Genomic DNA, 22,390 nt, shown 5'->3' on the forward strand with positions numbered 1-22,390 from the left:
TGAGTGAGCGTGCAATTGGCATGCTGACTGCAGTAATGTCCACAAGAGCTGTTGCCAAATAATTTAACGTTCATGGAATACATAACATAATACCATAACGTTGTTTTAGAGAATTTGGCAGTACATGCAACCAGCCTTACAACCACAGACCATGTGTATGGCATTGTGTGGGAGAGCGGTTCATTGATGTCAATGTTGTGAACAGAGTGCCCCATGTTGGCGGTGGAGTTATGGTATGGGCAGGCATAAGCTACGAATGAACACAATCACATTTAAATCGATGGCAATTTGAATGCCTAGAAATACCGTGATGAGATCCTGAAGCCCATTGTGAGGCCCATTTTTGTTTTAAGCATCTGTTACCAACAGATGCATATCTGTATTCCCAGTCATGTGACAGCTATAGATTAGGGCCTAATGAATTTATTTAAATTGACTGATTTCCTAATTATGAACTCTTAAATTGTTGCATGATGAGTTTATATTTTGTTCAGTATAGTTGAGTCATTTGAACAACTCGAACTACCAAACAGTAGCCTTAACAATCATTTAATACTAAATTCCCACAGATGACAATATAAAACACACCACACACTGTTACGGTTGATTTGTTCTCACATGTTCCTTTGTTGCATGGCCTTAGATAACCACTGTGGAAAACTAGAACAAGCCAACACTGTTAGAATCATGTCTTCACTTAGGCTGTCTGCAAGCCTGTACATGTTCAATAAGACATGGAACGGGCCATCTTCTTCAAACAGTGCCTTCGTTGTGTCTAAGGCAACCAGCATATTTCTGAGTGTGTGTGGGGGGGGGGGTAAAGGAAGGAAAGAAAACCCAACATTATCTCCAAACCCCATCCATACAATAACTGAATACATAACAAAAATCTTAGATACCGTAAAGATTGACAGTAATATGTAATTCAAGCTATATAAAAATAGACTTTGGTCCTCAGATCTTCAGTATCTGGTAAGCTACGTACTGTAGATCCAGAGATACACACATCCAAAGATCCTGTCTGGGTTTGCGCCCCCCCTTGGGTTGTGCCGTGGCGGAGATCTTTGTGGGCTATACTCGGCCTTGTCTCAGGATGGTAAGTTGGTGGTTGAAGATATCTCTCTAGTGGTGTGGGGGCTGTGCTTTGGCAAAGTGGGTGGGGTTATATCCTTCCTGTTTGGCCCTGTCCGGGAGTATCATCGGATGGGGCCACAGTGTCTCCTGACCCCTCCTGTCTCAGCCTCCAGTATTTATGCTGCAGTAGTTTGTGTCGGGGGGCTAGGGTCAGTTTGTTATATCTGGAGTACTTCTCCTGTCTTATCCGGTGTCCTGTGTGAATTTAAGTATGCTCTCTCTAATTCTCTCCTTCTCTCGGAGGACCTGAGCCCTAGGACCATGCCTCAGGACTACCTGGCATGATGACTCCTTGCTGTACCCAGTCCACCTGGCCGTGCTGCTGCTCCAGTTTCAACTGTTCTGCCTGCGGCTATGGAACCCTGACCTGTTCACCGGACGTGCTACCTGTCCCAGACCTGCTGTTTTCAACTCTCTAGAGACAGCAGGAGCGGTAGAGATACTCTTAATGATCGGCTATGAAAAGCCAACTGACATTTACTCCTGGAGGTGCTGACTTGCTGCAGCCTCGACAACTACTGTGATTATTATTATTTGACCATGCTGGTCATTTCTGAACATTTGAACATCTTGGCCATGTTCTGTTATAATCTCCACACGGCACAGCCAGAAGAGGACTGGCCACCCCTCATAGCCTGGTTCCTCTCTAGGTTTCTTCCTAGGTTTGGGCCTTTCTAGGGAGTTTTTCATAGCCACCGTGCATCTACACCTGCATTGCTTGCTGTTTGGGGTTTTAGGCTGGGTTTCTGTACATCACTTTGAGATATCAGCTGATGTAAGAAGGGCTATATAAATAAATTTGATTTGATTTGATACACCACCACCCCCCAACCCTCTACAAGCAGCGACTTTGCTGATAACTACTTTGTTGAGTGAAAATGTACTTGCTCTGATTGTAATATGTTGTCGTCTCACCTAGTTATCTTAAGATGAATGTACTAATGTAAGTCGCTCTGGATAAGAGAGTCTGCTATATGACTAAAATGTCAATGTTAAATGTAAGAGGCGTATATGGCCAGGGGAAAGGGGTGAGAGCAGCAACCCACGAGTGCTAGAATGTAATGGGTGCATTCTTTTCAATTCACAGTGAGGGGAAACATCCACACACGGCAAATTGAAATCTGAATATCAAGTATGCGACAGCACTAGGGCTGGGGAGTATATGTAAACTTTAACGCTGAAATTTGGCTGGCAAGTGCATTGTTCATCCTTCCACTAAAACAAAGCACGTCATTGTTGAAGAAGGCTAGGAATAGGATCAAACCTTTTCCATGTTCTATAAAACTTCAATATGCATGATTAGCCTAAGGCAAATACATTGCAATACGGTCTTAGGGCAAATCTGAGGCAGCAGCACTGTCATTAAAAGCACAAAGAGGCTCTATTACAGTTAAAGCTACTAGTCCTCCGCTCATCACTACTGGCCTGTGGCCTTCACACAATCCCAAACTCTACTGTGAAGTGCAATCCCTCAAACACATGAGATTGTAACAAACTCATTCTCAGCTATGACAAAACAAAAATGCACACTGTTCAATGTATTTCACACACTGTCAAGTGTGAACAAACAAAAAGTGTGAGACATTTTTTAGGGCTGTGGCTCGCTCTCTCCCTCCCTACACAGCTCTACACAAGCAGTGAAAGCCCAGGAGGAAAAAACAGTTTTATCAGTAGAGTAGTGAGGGTGGCCTGTGTGTTAAATCCTCATGTCAAAGTACACATTCCTGCTGGTGCCTTCCCTGGCCAGTCCCTTCAGAGTCCTATTACTGTCTTATAGTGGCTTGAGCCACTTGTTAGATAATACTGTAATACTGTCAGGGAGACAATCTCCTCATTTATCCAAGTATCACAACCATGTGTGGGTCACCAGAGTCTAAGTCAAGCTGTTTTACTGCCCTCTATTATACAGAGACTGAACATTGCAATACTTTGTTAATACCTCATAGTAAGCACTGAGGATATGTATTTCTTACAAATTACTATGAACATATTTTAAACTTGCATGCCTAATCTTTACAGTCATAATACATTGGACTTGCTTTACATTCACATGATATAAACAAAAAATATAAATCAAATACAAAATCAACCAGCACTTGCACTTGTAAACACCAGAGTAGTGGGTTTGATTCCCGGGACCACCCACACATAAAATGTATGCACGCATGACTAAGTTGCTTTGGATAAAAGTGCCTACTAAATGGCATATATTGTTATTATTATCATATTACCTGTTACGTAATCAGCAGTGATGAATATGTCCTACGAATGCTTTATTATGAGAGTCAATGCAATCCTTCTCATGGCCGTGGTACATCTTTAGATCGACAGGCCCTATGGAACATGGAGCCATTGTGTATAGGGGCAGCGCAGACGAGTGGGGTTATGCCCAAAGAGCCTCTGGCTCACTTGACAGAAACGTGTGGTGGTGAAGCATTTGTGACGATGAATCTAATGACTACGGCTATGAGCTCCAAAATCATTTCTCCACTCAAAGCAGTATTCCTCCCTCGCTTTTGTCTTTGTCAAATATCTCCATTGAGCAGTGGTGGAAAAGGTACCCAATTGTCATACTTGAGTAAAAGTAAAGATACCTTAATAGAAAATGATTCAAGTAAAAGTCACCCAGTAAAATAGTACTTGAGTAAAAGTCTAAAAGTATTTGGTTTTAAATATACTTAAGTTTCAAAAGTAAATGTAATTGCTAAAATATACTTATGTATCCAAAGTCAAAGTAAAAGTACAAATTATTTAAATTAAGCAAACCAGATGGCACCATTTAATTTTTTATTTTAGGAAAGCCAGGGGCACACTCCAACACTCAGACATAATTTACAAATGTGTGTTTAGTGAGTCCGCCAGATCAGAGGCAGAAGGGATGACCACGGATATTCTCTTGATAAGCGCGTGAATTGGAACCTTTTCCTGTCCTGCTAAGCATTCAAAATGTACTTTTGGGTATCAGGGGGAGAAAAATAATCTTTAGGAATGTAGTGAAGTAAGTTGCCAGAAAATATAAATAGTAAAGTACAGATATCCCAAAAAACTACTTAAGTAGTACTTAAGTATTTTTAACCAAAGTACTTTACACTGCCATTGAGACATAGTGATACTTGTCAAAATACTATGCCTAATCATCTGTCCCCAATACCCATGATCACAAAAAACATGCATAATTTGTCATTCATGGACGTCACACGTCATAGAAAAAGGTCAGTTATATATTTCTACGAAGTTGTATATTTCTCAGAACAGGAAATTAGTCAGCACATGTAATTGCAGGGTACAGTGAAATTCTTAAGCTCCAACGGTCAAAAAGAGAAGTGAATGAAACAATATACATGTATTTACAACTGTAACAATGACACTGTAAATGTCTATTGGAGGGTGAAGACATGGTTTTTGCCATGATGCTCCTATACTGCCCGCGTCTGAATGATGGAAGGGTGAGAACAGGCAGTGGCTCGGCTGGCTGAGGTCCTAGATGATCTTCTGGCAAGATGGCGCCGACGAACACGGTAGCCTCGCCTCGAGCTCCTACAAAACTTTGCAGGTTTCTACTTTTTCTTGTGTTCTACTCAAATTTTCTTAGACTCTGGTAGAACTATTGGAATATGAATCGCTGGTTACTCACCATCCACCCGACCTTCCCGAATTCCCGGAGATGGCGGAACAATGGCGCCGGGTAGCCTGGGAGTCCTACCGGAGAGAAGGAAACGAAGATGCCGACGGAGAGGCAGACGTGTAGGGGTCTTTGTGAGATTGAGAAGCCGGATGACCCATCCTCCATTACAGAGCATACTACCTCGCCAATGTTCAATCATTAGTGAATAAACTCAGCACGAGGATCTCCTTCCAGAGGGACATCAGATTACGCATCATACTCATACTGCAACAAAGTAGTTAGCAGTTTTTCTGAAACTTTGCTTTCCTCCGACATCCAAATGGATTATATAAAACCAGTAGGTTTTACAGTTCATCAACTGGATAGGAAGCAGGCTCTCTCTGGCAAGAGAGAGGCGGAGGTTTCTGATTCATGAACAATAACTAGCGGTGCAATGGGGGCAACGTACAGGAACTTGTGAGCTTCTGCTCTCCTGAGTTGGAATACTTGGTCATCAAATGTTGCCATTTTTACCTTCAGAGGGAGTTCTCAGGGACTATCGCCTGTATGTGTCGAACTGCTTTGCTTTATCTTGGCCAGGTCGCAATTGTAAATGAGAACTTGTTCTCAACTTCCCTACCTGGTTAAATAAAGGTTAAATAAAAAATAAAAAATATATCCTGCCCAGGGTTTCCGTTAGGAAAATGTGGCGTCAGACATTTGACCGGCAGTATTTTAATTTACTGGACCCATATGCATTGGTTGCGTAACCTGATTAGGGCATCCACCCACAGATCTCAGAAAGACAATCACATTTAGTTTAGGGAAATTCATTTTAACAAGCAACTCTGATGCAACCAGATGCCTTACCGAATTCTGATGAGCAATTTGAAGATGTTAGAATAAATAATTAAATTGCCAAAATGATATAGCCTAATTAGCTTACTCCTGTCTATACAGAAATAAATAAAATCATTCAAAATAGGCTACTACACCAGAAAGCATGATTTGGCCACAGAGGATCATTTGTTCATAAAAAAATTAAAAAAAGATTGTTTTAAATTGCATAGCTTACAATTTGCGCAGAGCACAACGCAAATACCAAATCGATGATTGTAAATCACTGAGTCGCAACTCATCAAAAAAGACCCAGCAAGGCATATCGCAATATTTAAAACTACAAATCGCTGAAAAACTATTCAGAAAACAAATGACTATTGCTGTAAAGAGAAGACAATAAGAAGACTCCAATCAATCTTCTAGTTATCAAAATTCTCAACTTAATTGAGCAAAAAGTAGCACATTAGCACCAGCAGAGAACATCAGCCATATCCCCGGTAAGGTAAGTGAGCATATTCACTGTCTTTATCTTTGGATCAGTGCCACTTTTGTTTGTTTTTGGAAAATCATTTCCTCCTCCAGGTTATATGGACGTCATATTGTATTTCACTTTTTCCACATTTTGTTAGGTTACAGCCTTATTCTAAAACTGATGAAATAAGTTGTCCGTAGAGCTAAGAGACAGCATTATGTCGACGCACAGATCTGTGGAAGGGTACCAAAACATTTCTGCAGCATTGAAGGTCGCCAAGAAGTCAGTGGCATCCATCATTCTTAAATGGAAGAAGTTTGGAACCATTAAGACTCTTCCTAGAGCTGTCCGCCCGGACAAACTGAGCAATTGGGGGAGAACGGCCTTGGTAAGGGAGGTGACCAAGAATCTGATGGTCACTCTGAAGGAGATCCAGAGTTCCTCTGTGGAGATGGGAGAACCTTCCAGAATCCCAACCATCTCTGCAACTCTCCACAAATCAGGCCTTTATTTTTTTTTAAAGGCACGACAGCCCACTTGGAGTTGACCAAAAAGCATGTCTCAGATCATGAGAAACAAGATTCTCTGGTTTGATGAAACCAAGATTCAGGCTCAAAGAGTTCAATGCCAAGTGTCATGTCTGGAAAGATTCTGGCACCATCCCTAAGGTGAAGCATAGTGGCAGCATCATGCTGTGGGGATTTTTTTCAGCGGCAGGGACTGGGAGACCAGTCAGGATCGAGGGAAAGATGAATGGGGCAAAGTACAGAGAGATCCTTGGTGAAAACCTGCTCTAGAACCTCAGACTGGGGGACGAAGGTTCACCTTCCAACAGGACAAAACCCTAAACATACAGCCAAGACAACACAGGAGTGGCTGCGGGACAAGTCTCAATGTCCTTGAGTGTCCCAGCCAGAGCCCAGGCTTTAACCCGATCGAACACCTCTGGAGAGACCTGAAAATAGCTGTGCAGCGACGCTCCCTGTCCAACCTGACAGAGCTTGAGAGGATGAGCAGAGAAGAATGGGAGAACCTCCCCAAATACAGGTGTGCCAAGCTTGTAGCGTCATACCCACGAAGACTTGAGGCTGTATTTGATGCCAAAGGTGCTTCAACAAAGTACTGAGTAAAGGGTCTGAATACTTATGCAAATGTATGTCATTTTCAAAAATGTCTAAAAACCTGTTTTTGCTTTGTCATTAGGGGAAAATTGATGAGGGCAAACATTTTTTTAAATACATTTTTTAATAAGGCTGTAACATAACAAAATGTGGGTAAAATTCAAGGGGTCTGAATACTTCCCAAATGCACTTTATGCATCGTATGCACGTGACCAATAGGGCCTGTAGGGCCTATTTCCATTTTATTTTGTATTTTTTTGCAAAAAATCTGAAAACCTGTTTTTTTCCTTTGGCATTATGGGGTATTGTGTGTAGATTGATGAGGGGGAAAAAACAATTTAATCCATTTTAGAATACGGCTGTAACGTGGCAAAATGTGGGGGGAAATCAAGGGGTCTGAGTACTTTCCCGAATGCACTGTATTCAATGCCAAAGTGACAAGGAACACTGAAATATTAGAATCAAATGTGAAAATCATTGTCATCACAACAATTACTCTAGCAAATCAAACATCCAGTAGCCTGTTCAAAAATGTAACCTGAAGATGATCAGTTATGATGCTCTCTGTCAAGCGTAAATCATAGTCCTGAGATATGATAGTCCAGTGTCACTTTGTGACATAGCTACGCGGTTCTGAGACCACCATCCGCTGGGGACAGGGATGCACAACTCGAACGCGCACCTCCCCACCATACCAAACCAACGTGACTCTGGTATGAGTCCTCTTTTCATTTCAATGTATTGACAGATGGAGAAATTGCATGAGCTGCGCTGAGAAAAGTATGAAAGCCTACGGTCCAATATTCTAGAATGCTGCTGTGTGTACGCGTACACATTGAGATATTCTCTACCATTTCTTCAAACGCACTTCCTCATTTACATTTCTTAATACTTGCAAATTAATCAATTCCAAAAAGACCTTTGACTTAAAAAGCTGAGGAAGCACAGCATGGCCTTTCTTTACACTAGTGGGCGCAACTACACTGTTGGCCGCTGAGCAAAAGCAGAACTATCAGTTTGTCAATAATTGTGTTGCAGAGCGGAAATCGGATCAAACCCTTTGGAGCAAGAGATAAAAGCTGACAATCTGGTTACCATACAGGTCCAGTGAGTGCATTCTCACCAAGCCGCAGCAGCTCCCAATACAATCAAGTGGTAGGTTGGGGAAAGCATTAATCATCTGACCTGGCTGCTTACATTGAGGATCTCAAACCTGCCATGACTACATACGCCTCATTTTAGGCCTCTCAGAGTATAGTTTCCTCAGTTCAAGGCAGCCACTCTCTGGCGTCTTCACAGTGAAACTGTAGGTTTGGAACTGTAAATGTCTGGGTGACGTTTGTTGGTTTGTGTAAAATGTAGGTCTGTAAACTAGAATTTCCTAGGTGGCGAGCAATAAATAAAATTCAATTTCAATGGTTAAAGAGGCCTCTTGAGCGGTCATACAGACAGAAGCCTAAACATCTTCTGTATATTCCATATCACACGATTCAAACGAATATGCAGACTTTCTCAGAAAAAAAGCATTCTTCATGTGATTCATTCAATTGAAAACATGTTTATGTGCCATAAGGATATAAATACATTCTAGCTAAAATTGGAGTACTACAGGAGCAGCAGTAAAGGGAACTTTCAATAGTCCAAAACAGCAGAGGGATCCAGTCTGCAGGAGCCTGTCGACAGCCCGAAACAGCAGAGGGATCCAGTCTGCAGGAGCCTGTCGACAGCCCGAAACAGCAGAGGGATCCAGTCTGCAGGAGCCTGTCGACAGCCCGAAACAGCAGAGGGATCCAGTCTGCAGGAGCCTGTCGACAGCCCGAAACAGCAGAGGGATCCAGTCTGCAGGAGCCTGTCGACAGCCCGAAACAGCAGAGGGATCCAGTCTGCAGGAGCATGTCGATAGCCCGAAACAGCAGAGGGATCCAGTCTGCAGGAGCCTGTCGACAGCCCGAAACAGCAGAGGGATCCAGTCTGCAGTAGCAGGAGTCACAGGACAAGAGGGAGCATAATGGTGTTTGGCTCTCTGCTACTGTGGGCACCTTTTACTGCTGCTCTCCTGCAAAGCAAAATCTTCACCTTCCCAAATCACAGACAGACACCTCAGATAGACTGGATCCCTCTGACTAATTGTAGAGATAGACAGGCTATTGCTAACATATGGATAGAACTACAATAAAAGTGTATTCTGTTTAGTGATGAGGGGAAAAAACTGATAGTTACAGTGCATTCAGAAAGTATTCACACCCGTTGACTTTTTCTACATTTGTGTTACAGCCTGAATTTCAAATTGATTCTATAAAAATAAAAATAAAATAATATTGTCACTGGCCTAGACACAAAACCCCATAACGACAATGTGGAATAATGTTTTTCCAAATATTTAGAAAAAAATAAAGAATAAGTTTAGGAGTAAATATTTGCTAAACAAGTGGCATAATAAGTTGCATGGACTTACTCTGTGTGCAATAATAGTGTCTAACATGATTTTTAAATGACTACCTCATTTCTGTACCCCACGCATACAATTTTCTGTAAGGTCCCTCAGTCAAGCAGTGAATTACAAACACAGATTCAACCACAAAGACCAGGAAGGTTTTCCAATGCCTCGCAAAGAACGGCACTTATTGGTAGACGGGTAAAAATAAAAATAGCAGACAATGAATATCCCTTTGAGCATTGTGAAGTCATTATTACACTTTGGATGGTGTATCAATACACCCAGTCACTACAAAGATATAGGCGTCCTTCCTAACTCCACCCCGCTGATCCTCAACACTGGGGCCCCACAAGGGTGCGTTCTGAGCCCTCTCCTGTACTCCCTGTTCACCCACGACTGCGTGGCCATGCACGCCTCCAACTCAATCATCAAGTTTGCGGACGACACTACAGTGGTACGCTTGATTACCAACAACGACGAGACGGCCTACAGGGAGGAGGTGAGGGCCCTCGGAGTGTGGTGTCAGGAAAATAACCTCACACTCAACGTCAACAAAACAAAGGAGATGAACGTGGACTTCAGGAAACAGCAGAGGGAGCACCCCCCTATCCACATCGACGGGACAGTAGTGGAGAAGGTGGAAAGTTAAGTTCCTCGGTGTACACATCACGGACAAACTGAATTGGTCCACCCACACAGACAGCGTTGTGAAGAAGGCGCAGCAGCGCCTCTTCAACCTCAGGAGGCTGAAGAAATTCGGCTTGTCACCAAAAGCACTCACAAACTTCTACAGATGCACAATCGAGAGCATCCTGCCGGGCTGTATCATCGCCTGGTATGGCAACTGCTCCGCCCACAACCGTAAGGCTCTCCAGAGGGTAGTGAGGTCTGCACAACGCATCACCGGGGGCAAACTACCTGCCCTCCAGGACATCTACACCACCCGATATCACAGGAAGGCCATAAAGATCATCAAGGACAACAACCACCCGAGCCACTGCCTGTTCACCCCGCTATCATCCAGAAGGCGAGGTCAGTACAGGTGCATCAAAGCAGGGACCGAGAGACTGAAAAACAGCTTCTATCTCAAGGCCATCAGACTGTTAAACAGCCACCACTAACATTTAGTGGCCGCTGCCAACATACTGACTCAACTCCAGCCACTTTAATAATGGGAATTGATGGAAATTATGTAAAAATGTATCACCAGCCACTTTAAACAATGCCACTTAATATAATATAATGTTTACATACCCTACATTACTCATCTCATATGTATATACTGTACTCTATATCATCTACTGCATCTTGCCATCTTTATGTAATACATGTATCACTAGCCACTTTAAACTATGCCACTTTATGTTTACATACCCTACATTACTCATCTCATATGTATAGACTGTACTCTATACCATCTACTGCATCTTGCCTATGCCGTTCTGTACCATCACTCATTCATATATCTTTATGTACATATTCTTTACCCCTTTACACTTGTGTGTATAAGGTAGTAGTTGTGGAATTGTTAGGTTAGATTACTTATGGTTATTACTGCATTGTCGGAACTAGAAGCACAAGCATTTCGCTACACTCGCATTAACATCTGCTAACCATGTGTATGTGACTAATAAAATTTGATTTGATTTGAGTTGCTGGAGAGGAAGGAAACTGCTTAGGGATTTCACCATGAGTAAATGGTGACTTAAAACAGTTACAGAGTTTAATGGCTGTGATAGTTTTCTCCTAAACAACATTGTAGTTACTCCAAAATACTAAATTAATTGACAAAGAGAAAAGAAGGAAGCATGTACAAAATAAAACATATCCAAAACATGTTCCAAACAGGATGCAAGACAGTAATACTGCAAGAAATGTGGCAAAGCAATCCATTTTTTTGTGTTATGTTTGGGGCAAATCCAATACAACACATTACTACCACTCTCCATATTTTCAACCATAGTGGTGGCTGCATTATGTTATGGGTATACTTGTAATCATTAAGGACTGGGGAGTTACACGATAAAAAAAAGAAACTAATGGAGCTAAGCACAGGCAATATCCTAGAGGAAAACCTGGTTCAGTCTGCATTCCACCAGACACTGGGAGATGAATTCACCTTTCAGCAGGACAATAACCTAAAACACAAGGCCAAATCTATTAGTTGGTTACCAAGAAGACAGTGAATGTTCCTGAGTGGCCGAGTTACAGTTTTGACTTAAATCTACTTTAAAATCTATGGCAAGAACTGAAAATGATTGTCTAGTAATGCTCAACAACCAATTTGACAAAGCTTGTAGAATTTCTAAAAGAATAATGGGCAAATATTGCACAATCAAGGTGTGACTAAAAGCCAATTTATGCTTAATCTGGACATGTGGTCGGAGTCTCCATATGGAGGGTGTGACGCAATTGCGGAGCCTCCGGAGGCATGCAGAGGCCAAATTGAGCTCCGTACCGCATCACTGTGTGCCTCCCAGATTGTGTAACATTGCGGAGGGCACCGTATAGCTCCGCATTGACATGATTGGTTGAAGGTAGGTGGGTGCGAGAGGTCTTGTATAAACACAAACTCACTTCCTTGAAGCACAAAAAGTATGAATGCCTGACTTCTGCAGAGGCTGTATCACTGTAAATGCTGCACGGCAACACAGATGCCGGATTGACCATCCAGCACCTTTTACCCAGAAAGACTCACAGCTGTAATCCCTGCCAAAGGTGATTCTAACATGTATTCTAACATGTATTGACTCAGGGGGTTGAATACTTAAGTAAATTAGAAATGTCTGCATTATATTTCAATACATTTGAAAACATCTCTAAAAACATGTTTCACTTTGTCATTATGGGTTATTGTGTGTAGATGGGTGAGAAAAACAATATACAGTTTGAGCTTCTACTTTTAAAAATCCACCTTTCCAGAAACAAGTCTCTCATCGTTGCCGCTTGCTATAGACCACCCTCTACCCCCAGCTGTGCCCTGGACACCATATGTGAATTGATTGCCCCCATCTATCTTCAGAGCTCGTGCTGTTAGGTGACCTAAACTGGAACATCCAATAGTCAAAGGTATATGAAATACAAATGGTATATAGAGAAATAGTCCTATAATAACCTCAACCTAAAACTTCTTACCTGTGAAAATTGAAGACTCATGTTAAAAGGAACCACCAGCTTTCAGTTGTTCTCATGTTCTGAGCAAGGAACTTAAACGTTAGCTTTTTTTACAGGGCACATATTGCACTTTTACTTTCTTCTCCAACACTTTGTTTTTGCATTATTTGATTGGCTAAATTGATTTGATTGATGTATTATATTAAGTTAAAATAAGTGTTCATTCAGTATTGTTGTAATTGTCATTATTACAAATGAATAAATAATTTTTATTTTTAAATCGGCCGATTGATCGGTATCGGCTTTTTTTGGTCCTCCAATAAATCGGAATCGGTGTTGAAAAATCATAATCGGTCGACCTCTACTTCAAATACACCTCCACTGTTTTCAACCAACATCTCAGCGATCACTGCCTCATTGCCTGCATCAGTAATGGGTCTGCGGTCAAACGACCACCCCTCATCACAGTCAAACGTTCCCTAACACTTCAGCGAGCAGGCCTTTCTAATCGACCTGGCCCGAGTATCCTGGAAGGATATTGACCTCATACCGTCAGTAGAGGATGCCTGGTTATTCTTTAAAAGTGCCTTCCTCACCATTTTAAATAAGCATGCCCCATTCAAAAAATATAGAACCAGGAACAGATATAGCCCTTGGTTCACTCCAGACCTGACTGCCCTTGACCAGCACAAAAACATCATGTGGCATACTGCATTAGCATTGAATAGCCCCCGTGATATGCAACTTTTCAGGGAAGTTAGGAACCAATATACAAAGGCAGTTAGGAAAGCTAAGGCAGCTTTAGCAAAACTTAAAAAAGTTCTGGGACACTGTAAAGTCCATGGAGAATAAGAGCACCTCCTCCCAGCTGCCCACTGCCCTGAGGCTAAGAAACATTGTCACCACCGATAAATCCACTATAATTGAGAATTTCAATAAGCATTTTTCTACGGCTGGCCATACTTTCCACCTGGCTACCCCTACCCTGGTCAACTGCCCTGCAACTCACCCAAGCCTCCCCCATTTCTCCTTCACCCAAATCCAGACAGCTGATGTTCTGAAAGAGCTGCAAATTTTGGACCCCTACAAATCAACCGGGCTAGACAATCTGAACCCTCTCTATAACTATCCGCCGAAATTGTTGCAGCCCCTATTACTAGCCTTTTCAACCTCTTTCGTATCGTCCGAGATCCCCAAAGATCGGAAAGCTGCCGTGGTCATCGCCCTCTTCAAAAGGGGGAGACACTCTAGACCAAAACTGCTACAGACCTATATCTATCCTACCCTGCCTTTCTAAGGCCTTTGAAAGCCAAGTTAACAAACAGAACACCTACCATTTCGAATCCCACCGTACCTTCTCCACTATGCAATCTGGTTTCCGAGCTGGTCATGGGTGCACCTCAGTCATGCTCAAGGTCCTAAACGATATCATAACCGCCATCGATAAGAGCCAATACTGTGCAGCTGTATTCATCAACCTGGCCAAGGCTTTCGACTCTGAGAATGTGGTGATTGACATCGGCAGACTCAACAGCCTTGGTTTCGCAAATGACTGCCTCGCCTGGTTCACCAACTACTTCTCTGATAGAGTTCAGTAGATCAAAACGGAGGGCCTGTTGTCCGGACCTCTGGCAGTCTATGGGGGTGCAACAGGGTTCAATTCTCGGGCCGACTCTTTTCTCTGTATACATCAATGATGTCGCTCTTGCTGTTGGTGATTCTCTGATTTACCTCTACGCAGACGACACAATTCTGTATACTTCTGGCCCTTCGTTGGACACTGTGTTAACTAACCTCCAGACGAGCTTCAATGGCATACAACTCTCCTTCCGTGGCCTCCAACTGCTCTTAAATGCAAGTAAAACTAAATTCATGCTCTTCAACCGATCACTGCCCGCACCTGCCCGCCCTTCCAGCATCACTACTCTGGAGGGTTCTGACTTAGAATATGTAGACAACTACCTACAGTTGAAGTCTGACGTTGACATACACTTAGGTTGCAGTCATTAAAACTAATTTTTGAACCACTCCACAAATGCATTGTTAACAAACTACAGTTATGGCAAGTCGGTTAGGACATCTACTTTGTGCATGACACAAGTCACTTTTCCAACAATTGTTTACAGACAGATTTTTTCACTTATAATTCACTGTATCACAATTTTAGTGGGTCAGAAGTTAACATACGCTAAGTTGGCTGTGCCTTTAAACAGCTTGGAAAATTTCAGAAAATGTTGTCATGGCTTTAAAAGCTTCTGATACATTATTTGAGTCATTTGGAGGTGTATCTGTGGATGTATTTCAAGGCCAACTGTCAAACTGACATCATGGGAAAATCAAAAGAAATCAGCCAAGACCTCAGAAAAAAAATTGTAGACCTCCACAAGTCTGGTTCATCCTTGGGAGCAATTTCCAAACGCCTGAAGGTACCACGTTCATCTGTACAAACAATGGTACGCAAGTATAAACACCATGGGACCACGCAGCCATCATACTGCTCAGGAAATTGACGCATTCTTTCTCATAGAGATGAACGTACTTTGGTGTGAAAAGTGCAAATCAATCCCAGAACAACAGCAAAGGACCTTGTGAAGATGCTGGAGGAAACAGTACAAAAGTATCTATATCCACAGTGAAACGAGTCCTATGTCGACATAACCTGAAAGGCCGTTCAGCAAGGAAGAAGCCACCACTCCAAAACCGCCATTAAAAAAGCCAGACTACGGTTTGCAACTGCACATGGGGACAAAGATCGTACTTTTTGGAGAAATGTCCTCTGGTCTGATGAAACAAAAATAGAACTGTTTAGCCATAATGACCATCGTTGTGTTTGGAGGAAAAATGGGGAGGCTTGCAAGCCGAAGAACACCATCCCAACCGTGAAGCACGGGGGTGGCAGCATCATGTTGTGGGGGTGCTTTGCTGCAGGAGGGACTGGTGCACTTCACAAAATAGATGGCATCATGAGGGAGGAAAATTATGTGGATATATTGAAGCAACAAATTAAAGTTTGGTCGCAAATGGGTCTTCCAAATGGACAATGACCCCAAGCATAATTCCAAAGTTAAACAAAATGGCTTAAGGACAACAAAGGCATGGTATTGGAGTGGCTAACACAAAGCCCTGACCTCAATCCTATAGAAACTTTGTGGGAAGAACTGAAAAAGCGTGTGCGATTGAGGAGGCCTGACATCAGCTCTGTCAGGAGGAATGGGCCACAATTCACCCAACTTATTGTGGGAAGCTTGTGGAAGGCTGCCCAAAACATTTGACCCAAGTTAAACAATTTAAAGGCAATGCTACCAAATACTAATTGAGTATATGACCCACTGGGAATGTGATGAAAGAAATAAAAGCTTAAATAAATCCTTCTCTACTATTATTCTGACATTTCACATTCTTAAAATAAAGTGGTGATCTAACTAACCTAAGACAGGGAATGTTTACGTGGATTAAATGTCAGGAATTATGAAAATCTGAGTTTAAATTTAGTTGGCTAAGGTGTATGTAAACTTCCGACTTCAACTCTAGGTGTCTGGCTAGACTGTAAATTCTCCTTCCAGACTCACATTAAGCATCTCCAATCCAAAATTAAATCTAGAATCGGCATCCTATTTCACAACAAAGCATACTTCACTCATGCTGCCAAACACACCCTCGTAAAACTGACCATCCTACCGATCCTCGACGATGTCATCTACAAAATAGCCTCCAACACTCTACTCAACAAATTAGATGCAGTCTATCACAGTGCCATCCGTTTTGTCACCAAAGCCCTATATACTACCCACCACTGCGACCTGTACGCTCTCGTTGGCTGGCCCTCGCTTCATACTCGTCGCCAAACCCACTGGCTCCAGGTCATCTACAAGTTTTTGCTAGGTAAAGCCCCGACTTATCTCAGCTCACTGGTCACCATAGCAGCACCCACCCGTAGCATGTGCTCCAGCAGTGTAAATTTGCTGTCCCCTTATTTTGAGGCGACAGCAAATTTACACTGTTATACAAGCTGTACACTCACTACTTTAAATTGTAGCAAAGTGTCATTTCTTCAGTGTTGTCACATGAAAAGATACTCAAATATTTACAAAAATGTGAGGGGTGTACTCACTTTTGTGAGATTATATATACACATATACACTGCTCAAAAAAATAAAGGGAACACTTAAACAACACTATGTAACTCCAAGTCAATCAAACTGTCCACTTAGGAAGCAACACTGATTGACAATACATTTCACATGCTGTTGTGCAAATGGAATAGACAAAAGGTGGAAATTATAGGCAATTAGCAAGACACCCCCAATAAAGGAGTGGTTCTGCAGGTGGTGACCACAGACCACTTCTCAGTTCCTATGCTTCCTGGCTGATGTTTTGGTCACTTTTGAATGCTGGCAGTGCTTTCACTCTAGTGGTAGCATGAGACGGAGTCTACAACCCACACAAGTGGCTCAGGTAGTGCAGCTCATCCAGGATGGCACATCAATGCGAGCTGTGGCAAGAAGGTTTGCTGTGTCTGTCAGCGTAGTGTCCAGAGCATGGAGGCGCTACCAGGAGACAGGCCAGTACATCGGGAGACGTGGAGGAGGCCGTAGGAGGGCAACAACCCAGCAGCAGGACCGCTACCTCCGCCTTTGTGCAAGGAGGAGCAGGAGGAGCACTGCCAGAGCCCTGCAAAATGACCTCCAGCAGGCCACAAATGTGCAGGTGTTTGCTCAAACGGTCAGAAACAGACTCCACGAGGGTGGTATGAGGGCCCGACATCCACAGGTGGGGGTTGTGCTTACAGCCCAACACCGTGCAGGACGTTTGGCATTTGCCAGAGAACACCAAGATTGGCAAACACAACATGTGGCATAAGTCAAGAGGTATGACTACTTTCTGAAGGCACTGTACATACCGGGATATTATGTTTGACAATATATTGTACCGTTTTGACAATAGTGCTAGTTTGCTGTACCTGCAACAAAATTCCAGTAATTTTCCATCATAGCTTGTCCTCCATCTTCTTTTTAAAAATCGGGAGCAAATTTGTTTTCAGCATTTTTTTTCTATGACTGATCAAAACTAATTTTCTCATGGTTCTATAGTCTCTCTGCAGCAGACATATGGTGAGCAATATGTTGGGAACATTGAATCACAATAAAATTGCTAAACATATAGAATCGTAAAACATATCGTATATCGGCACCTAAATACTGCGATAATATCGTGAGGTCCCTGGCAATTCCCAGCCCTAATTCTGTTGCAGGCTCATCTCCCTCCACAACAAAAGTCAGACATCAGATGCCCCCTTCCCACAGACAGGAAACCAGCAGCATTGTCATCACCCCTATTTGAGTCCAACGTGGGAGCTTAGCACAGTGGTGGCGTTCCTGAGCAGTTCCTTGTGATGTGATTTGGCCTTGAGGCATCCCTCTGCCTTGCACTCGCCAGGGAAATTGGAAACTACTCACTGATAACTGCCTTTAGTGGAGACTGGGTCTTTGTTAATCAAATCAGAATGTCAATAGGTTCCTTATCTAGCTGCACCACCTATCAGCATAATGTCAAATGAAAGGTGCCAAATGACAGAGCACACACTGACAAGATCAGAGCAAATAGTGGCCCAATAAAGGGGACAGGTGTTATCACAGGGGTTGGTTACATGATAAACCACTTTAATATATTTGCTGAATGCACAGCTTAATAATAAGTGAAATGTTTGACCTCGTCATTTTTGTTTATTAACGGTAACAGAGAAAGAAGAGTGAAAGGCTTGGGAGAGAGCTATACAGTACTTAGGTTATAAACAACAGGCAATAGCCTATTCCTCACTTGTAATCATATGACCATAGATAAGCAGGGGTTTTAAACAATGGCAAACCTTGGTTTGCAAATTTTGTTACAATGTAGCCGATATAGGCTACTTCCTTCAACTATTGCAGCAGTCATAGTTGAATTAAGGAAGTGGTGTGTGCATTAAACACAGCTCTTGATAAAGTGGTTACAATGGCCTAGCTATTCAATCACACATCAAAATGATAGGCTACGATTAGTCCGATTAATTGGTATATACGGCCTGAAGCTAATGCCATTCGGGCTTGTAAGGAACATTATGTAAATGTTCCTTACAAGCCAGAATGTTGAATAAAATTACATTTAAAAACTTACTCTACCTGTTGTCTGTGTGGTTTGTTATTCAGATGCTCGAAATATCCACAGGAAAGTATGGTTCACCTGACTTTTTAGAGATCAGTAGGTATGTTATATGTTTGGCTCCAAGGTCAAATTAGTTTTATATTGGATATTCAGTTCTCTCGTCAATAGCATATAAACCAAGCACGCCGTGACAATGAAAACGGCATATCTTGAATCAGGGGAGGATGGAGGACAATCAACACATTTTTTGAGTGAATTGTACATTTTTGATTCAGATTTTAACCTTTAAAAAATGCACTATTCCCAAAAATAAAAAAGTGTGGATTGTTCTCCACTCTCCCTTAAATCAATTATAAACTGGGCGGTTCGAGCACTGACTGCTGATTGGCTGACAGCCGTGGTATATCGGACAGTATACTGCGGGTATAAAAAAAAAAATTTTTTTTTACTGCTCTACCTACTTTGGTAACCAGTCTATAATAGCAATAATGCACCTCAGGGGGTTGTAGTATATGGCCAATATACCATGGCTAAGGGCTGTATCCAGACACTGCGTTGTGTGTTGCCTAAGAAAAGCCCCTAGACGTGGTATATTGTCCATATACCCCCCCCCCCATGTGGTGTTATTGCTTAAATATACAATTTTCATGGCATACTTGGTTCAATACCTATTGACTAAAGAAAACCAAATATCTAATTAAAAACTAATTTTATATCGGTTCCCGAACCATACAGCCTACCGGCTCTCTGAAAAGTCGGGTAAACAATACTTTTCTTTGGACAATTTGTCTCAAATTTCGAGCAGCTTAAGGACAAACCGCAAAGACAACCCGTGGAGTAAGTCAAAAATGTAAATTGTATAAAACATTCTTGCTTGTAAGTAACATTTACACGATTTTGTAGGCATTAGTTTCAGGCTGTATATACAAATGAATTGTGTATTACAGCCTGATTAATCAGACTACGCTACGATTAGCTACCAGACAGCACAACGTTCAAAGCATGCAATATCTGTATTCCTATTAAGCAAATAAAAAATAATCTAGTTGATCATGGAAACAATATATTTCTTAACGGTATACACTCGGAATTTGCGTTCCATAATATTAGCAGACTATCAAAATAGCCATGATAAAAATCTACACAACATGCTTCGCTTTTATCTTGAAGCCATTACATGTACTGAATTCTCGTGGAAGCGAGCTCTAATGAATTTTCAATAAGCTCAGAAAAGAGTCGGGGAAACATACCTTTCGACTCAACGTTGTTCCTGAATAGAAATAATATGCTATGCCAAGCACCCAGAGGACAGCAAAGCATAGTAATATCCTCGATTTCCTTCGCATTGCTGTCTGTTTGAATGTGAAATAATTGTCTGATAGGCTTTTGCTTTGATTAAAGCGTCCGGTATCTGAGCTGTGTTCAGTGCAGCTTCGGCAGTCGAGTAGTGAGAGCAGGAAACTGCCAACATCACCGGGTTAGAGGGGAAAGGGTAACCGTCTCTAATCCAATCACACTCCGTGGAGACACCATCGAAGGAGGAGTGATGGGGGTTTGAGACGCTTGTCCATGCATTCTCGAATTTGACAGAATAAACATTGTTTACAATATTGTAGCGATTTATCAGAGAATGTATCATTTGAGCGTTTGCAACATTGTCGCAGTGGATTATAAAACGATCCAGCAGTTTGTGTAACAGATTAGGCGGAGCCTACCTTCATGGTCAGTGTCGATGAGGTGGTAGCCAGCAGATCTGACCAGCTTTCTTACAGCTGCAATAGGGTCGGACAGCATTCCTGTGTATATTAAGAGACCACGGAACGGTACGAAATATTACTCAGAAAATGTACCTTAATCCGGGGATGAGAAATGTGTTGTACTCCGAATTGCTCATTATCCCAACTGTTACACCGGGAAGATTGGATGACTGCTAGTTTAAATAAACTGCCATTTTCGTCCTCATGCTTGCTACCAGCAACAGCAGCCATTATGGAAAAATTATCCCAGCCATTATCACCTTGGCTGCTATTGGTTCATGCACCTCAGTCATCTACAAACACATAGCCTATTAGCTATAGTGGCATACAATTGTAATGTCATACCCCTGAAAGGGGGGAAATATGATAAATTATTCACACTGACAAATAGCATCAGCAACAACCAAACATATTAATTGTTTTTAACTGTAGCCTAATTGCATTTGATGTAGCCAAGGCCTATATGGAAGATGGGACATGTGGAGCTGTATATATATATATATTTTTTTTAATTTAAAGTCCCTAACTTGTTTGATAAAATTAGTACAGATTTTCTCAGAGGACCCCACATTTAGGAACCACTGTACTAACCTCTCTCTCGATCTCCACTGCTTCCTCCTGCATACATTACAGCCTGCCTCAGCTTCACCACTGAGCGCCATGCCAAGACGCATGAAAGCTGTGATTGAAAATCAGGGTTATTCCACCAAATATTGATTTCTGAACTCTTCCCAAGTTAAAACATTAGTATTGTGTTGTTTAAAAATGAATATGAACTTATTTTCCAATTGTCATTTTCTGCAAATAAATGCTCTAAATGACAATATTTTTATTTGGGAAAAATGTTGTCAGTAGTTTATAGAATAAAACAAAAATGTTAATTTTACCCAAACACATACCTATAAATAGTAAAACCAGGGAAACTGATCATTTTGCAGTGATTTCTTATTTTTTTCCAGAGCTGTATATATATATTTAGGGGGTAGATCAGCTTTTATATTGCAGATAGATTGTAGATTGCAGATAGATCATTTCCAATCCCCCATATATTTTTTGGTAAATACAGTACCTTCGGAAAGTATTCAGAACCCTTTACTTTTTCCACATTTTGTTATGTTACAGCCTTATTCTAAAATTAATTACATTCGTTTTTTTCTCCTCATCAATCTACACACAATACACCATAGTGACAAAGCAAAGACAGGGGTTGCGTCATTGTCCTGTTGAAAAACAAGTTATAGTCCCACTAAGCCCAAACCAGATGGGATGGCGTATCGCTGCAAAATGCTGTGGTTGCCATGCTGGTTACGTGTGCCTTGAATTCTAAATAAATCACAGACAGTGTCACCAACAAAGCACCCCCACACCATAACACCTCCTGCTCCATGCTTCACGGTGGGAAATACAAATGCGGAGATCGTCCGTTCACGCGTCTCAGAAAGACATGGCGTTTGGAACCAAACATCTCCAATTTGGACTCCAGACCAAAGGACAAATTTCCACCAGTCTAATGTCCATTGATCGTGTTTCTTGGCCCAAGCAAGTCTCTTCTTATTGGTGTCCATTAGTAGTGGTTTCTTTGCAGCAATTTGACCATGAATGCCTGATTCACACAGTCTCCTCTGAACAGTTGATGTTGAGATGTGCCTGTTACTTGAACTCTGTGAAGCATTTAATTGGGCTGCAATGTCTGAGGCTGGTAACTCCAATGAACTTATCCTCTGCAGCAGAGGTAACTCTGGGTCTTCCATTCCTGTGGTAGTCCTCATG

At 42.0% G+C, this 22,390-nt stretch overlaps 1 protein-coding gene across 5 annotated transcripts in view; it reads right to left on the reverse strand.

Annotated features, from left to right (window-relative positions):
* The window catches only part of galnt2 (UDP-N-acetyl-alpha-D-galactosamine:polypeptide N-acetylgalactosaminyltransferase 2), a 107,586-nt gene extending 86,720 nt beyond the window's left edge, over nt 1-20,866 (reverse strand). For 2 of the 5 annotated variants that reach the window (XM_071409470.1, XM_071409468.1), the window contains exon 1: nt 20,714-20,866. In XM_071409470.1, coding sequence (XP_071265571.1) covers nt 20,714-20,851 — 138 coding nt within the window. In that variant the 5' untranslated portion in view covers nt 20,852-20,866. Of the gene's footprint in view, nt 1-20,113; nt 20,384-20,578; nt 20,694-20,713 lie in introns of those variants that run through there. The other 3 variants (XM_071409473.1, XM_071409471.1, XM_071409472.1) reach the window with 3 other exon arrangements.
* Between the last annotated feature and the right edge of the window lie 1,524 nt (nt 20,867-22,390).

This window comes from Salvelinus alpinus, chromosome 7 (genome assembly GCF_045679555.1).
Source record: "Salvelinus alpinus chromosome 7, SLU_Salpinus.1, whole genome shotgun sequence".
Lineage (NCBI taxonomy): Eukaryota > Metazoa > Chordata > Actinopteri > Salmoniformes > Salmonidae > Salvelinus > Salvelinus alpinus.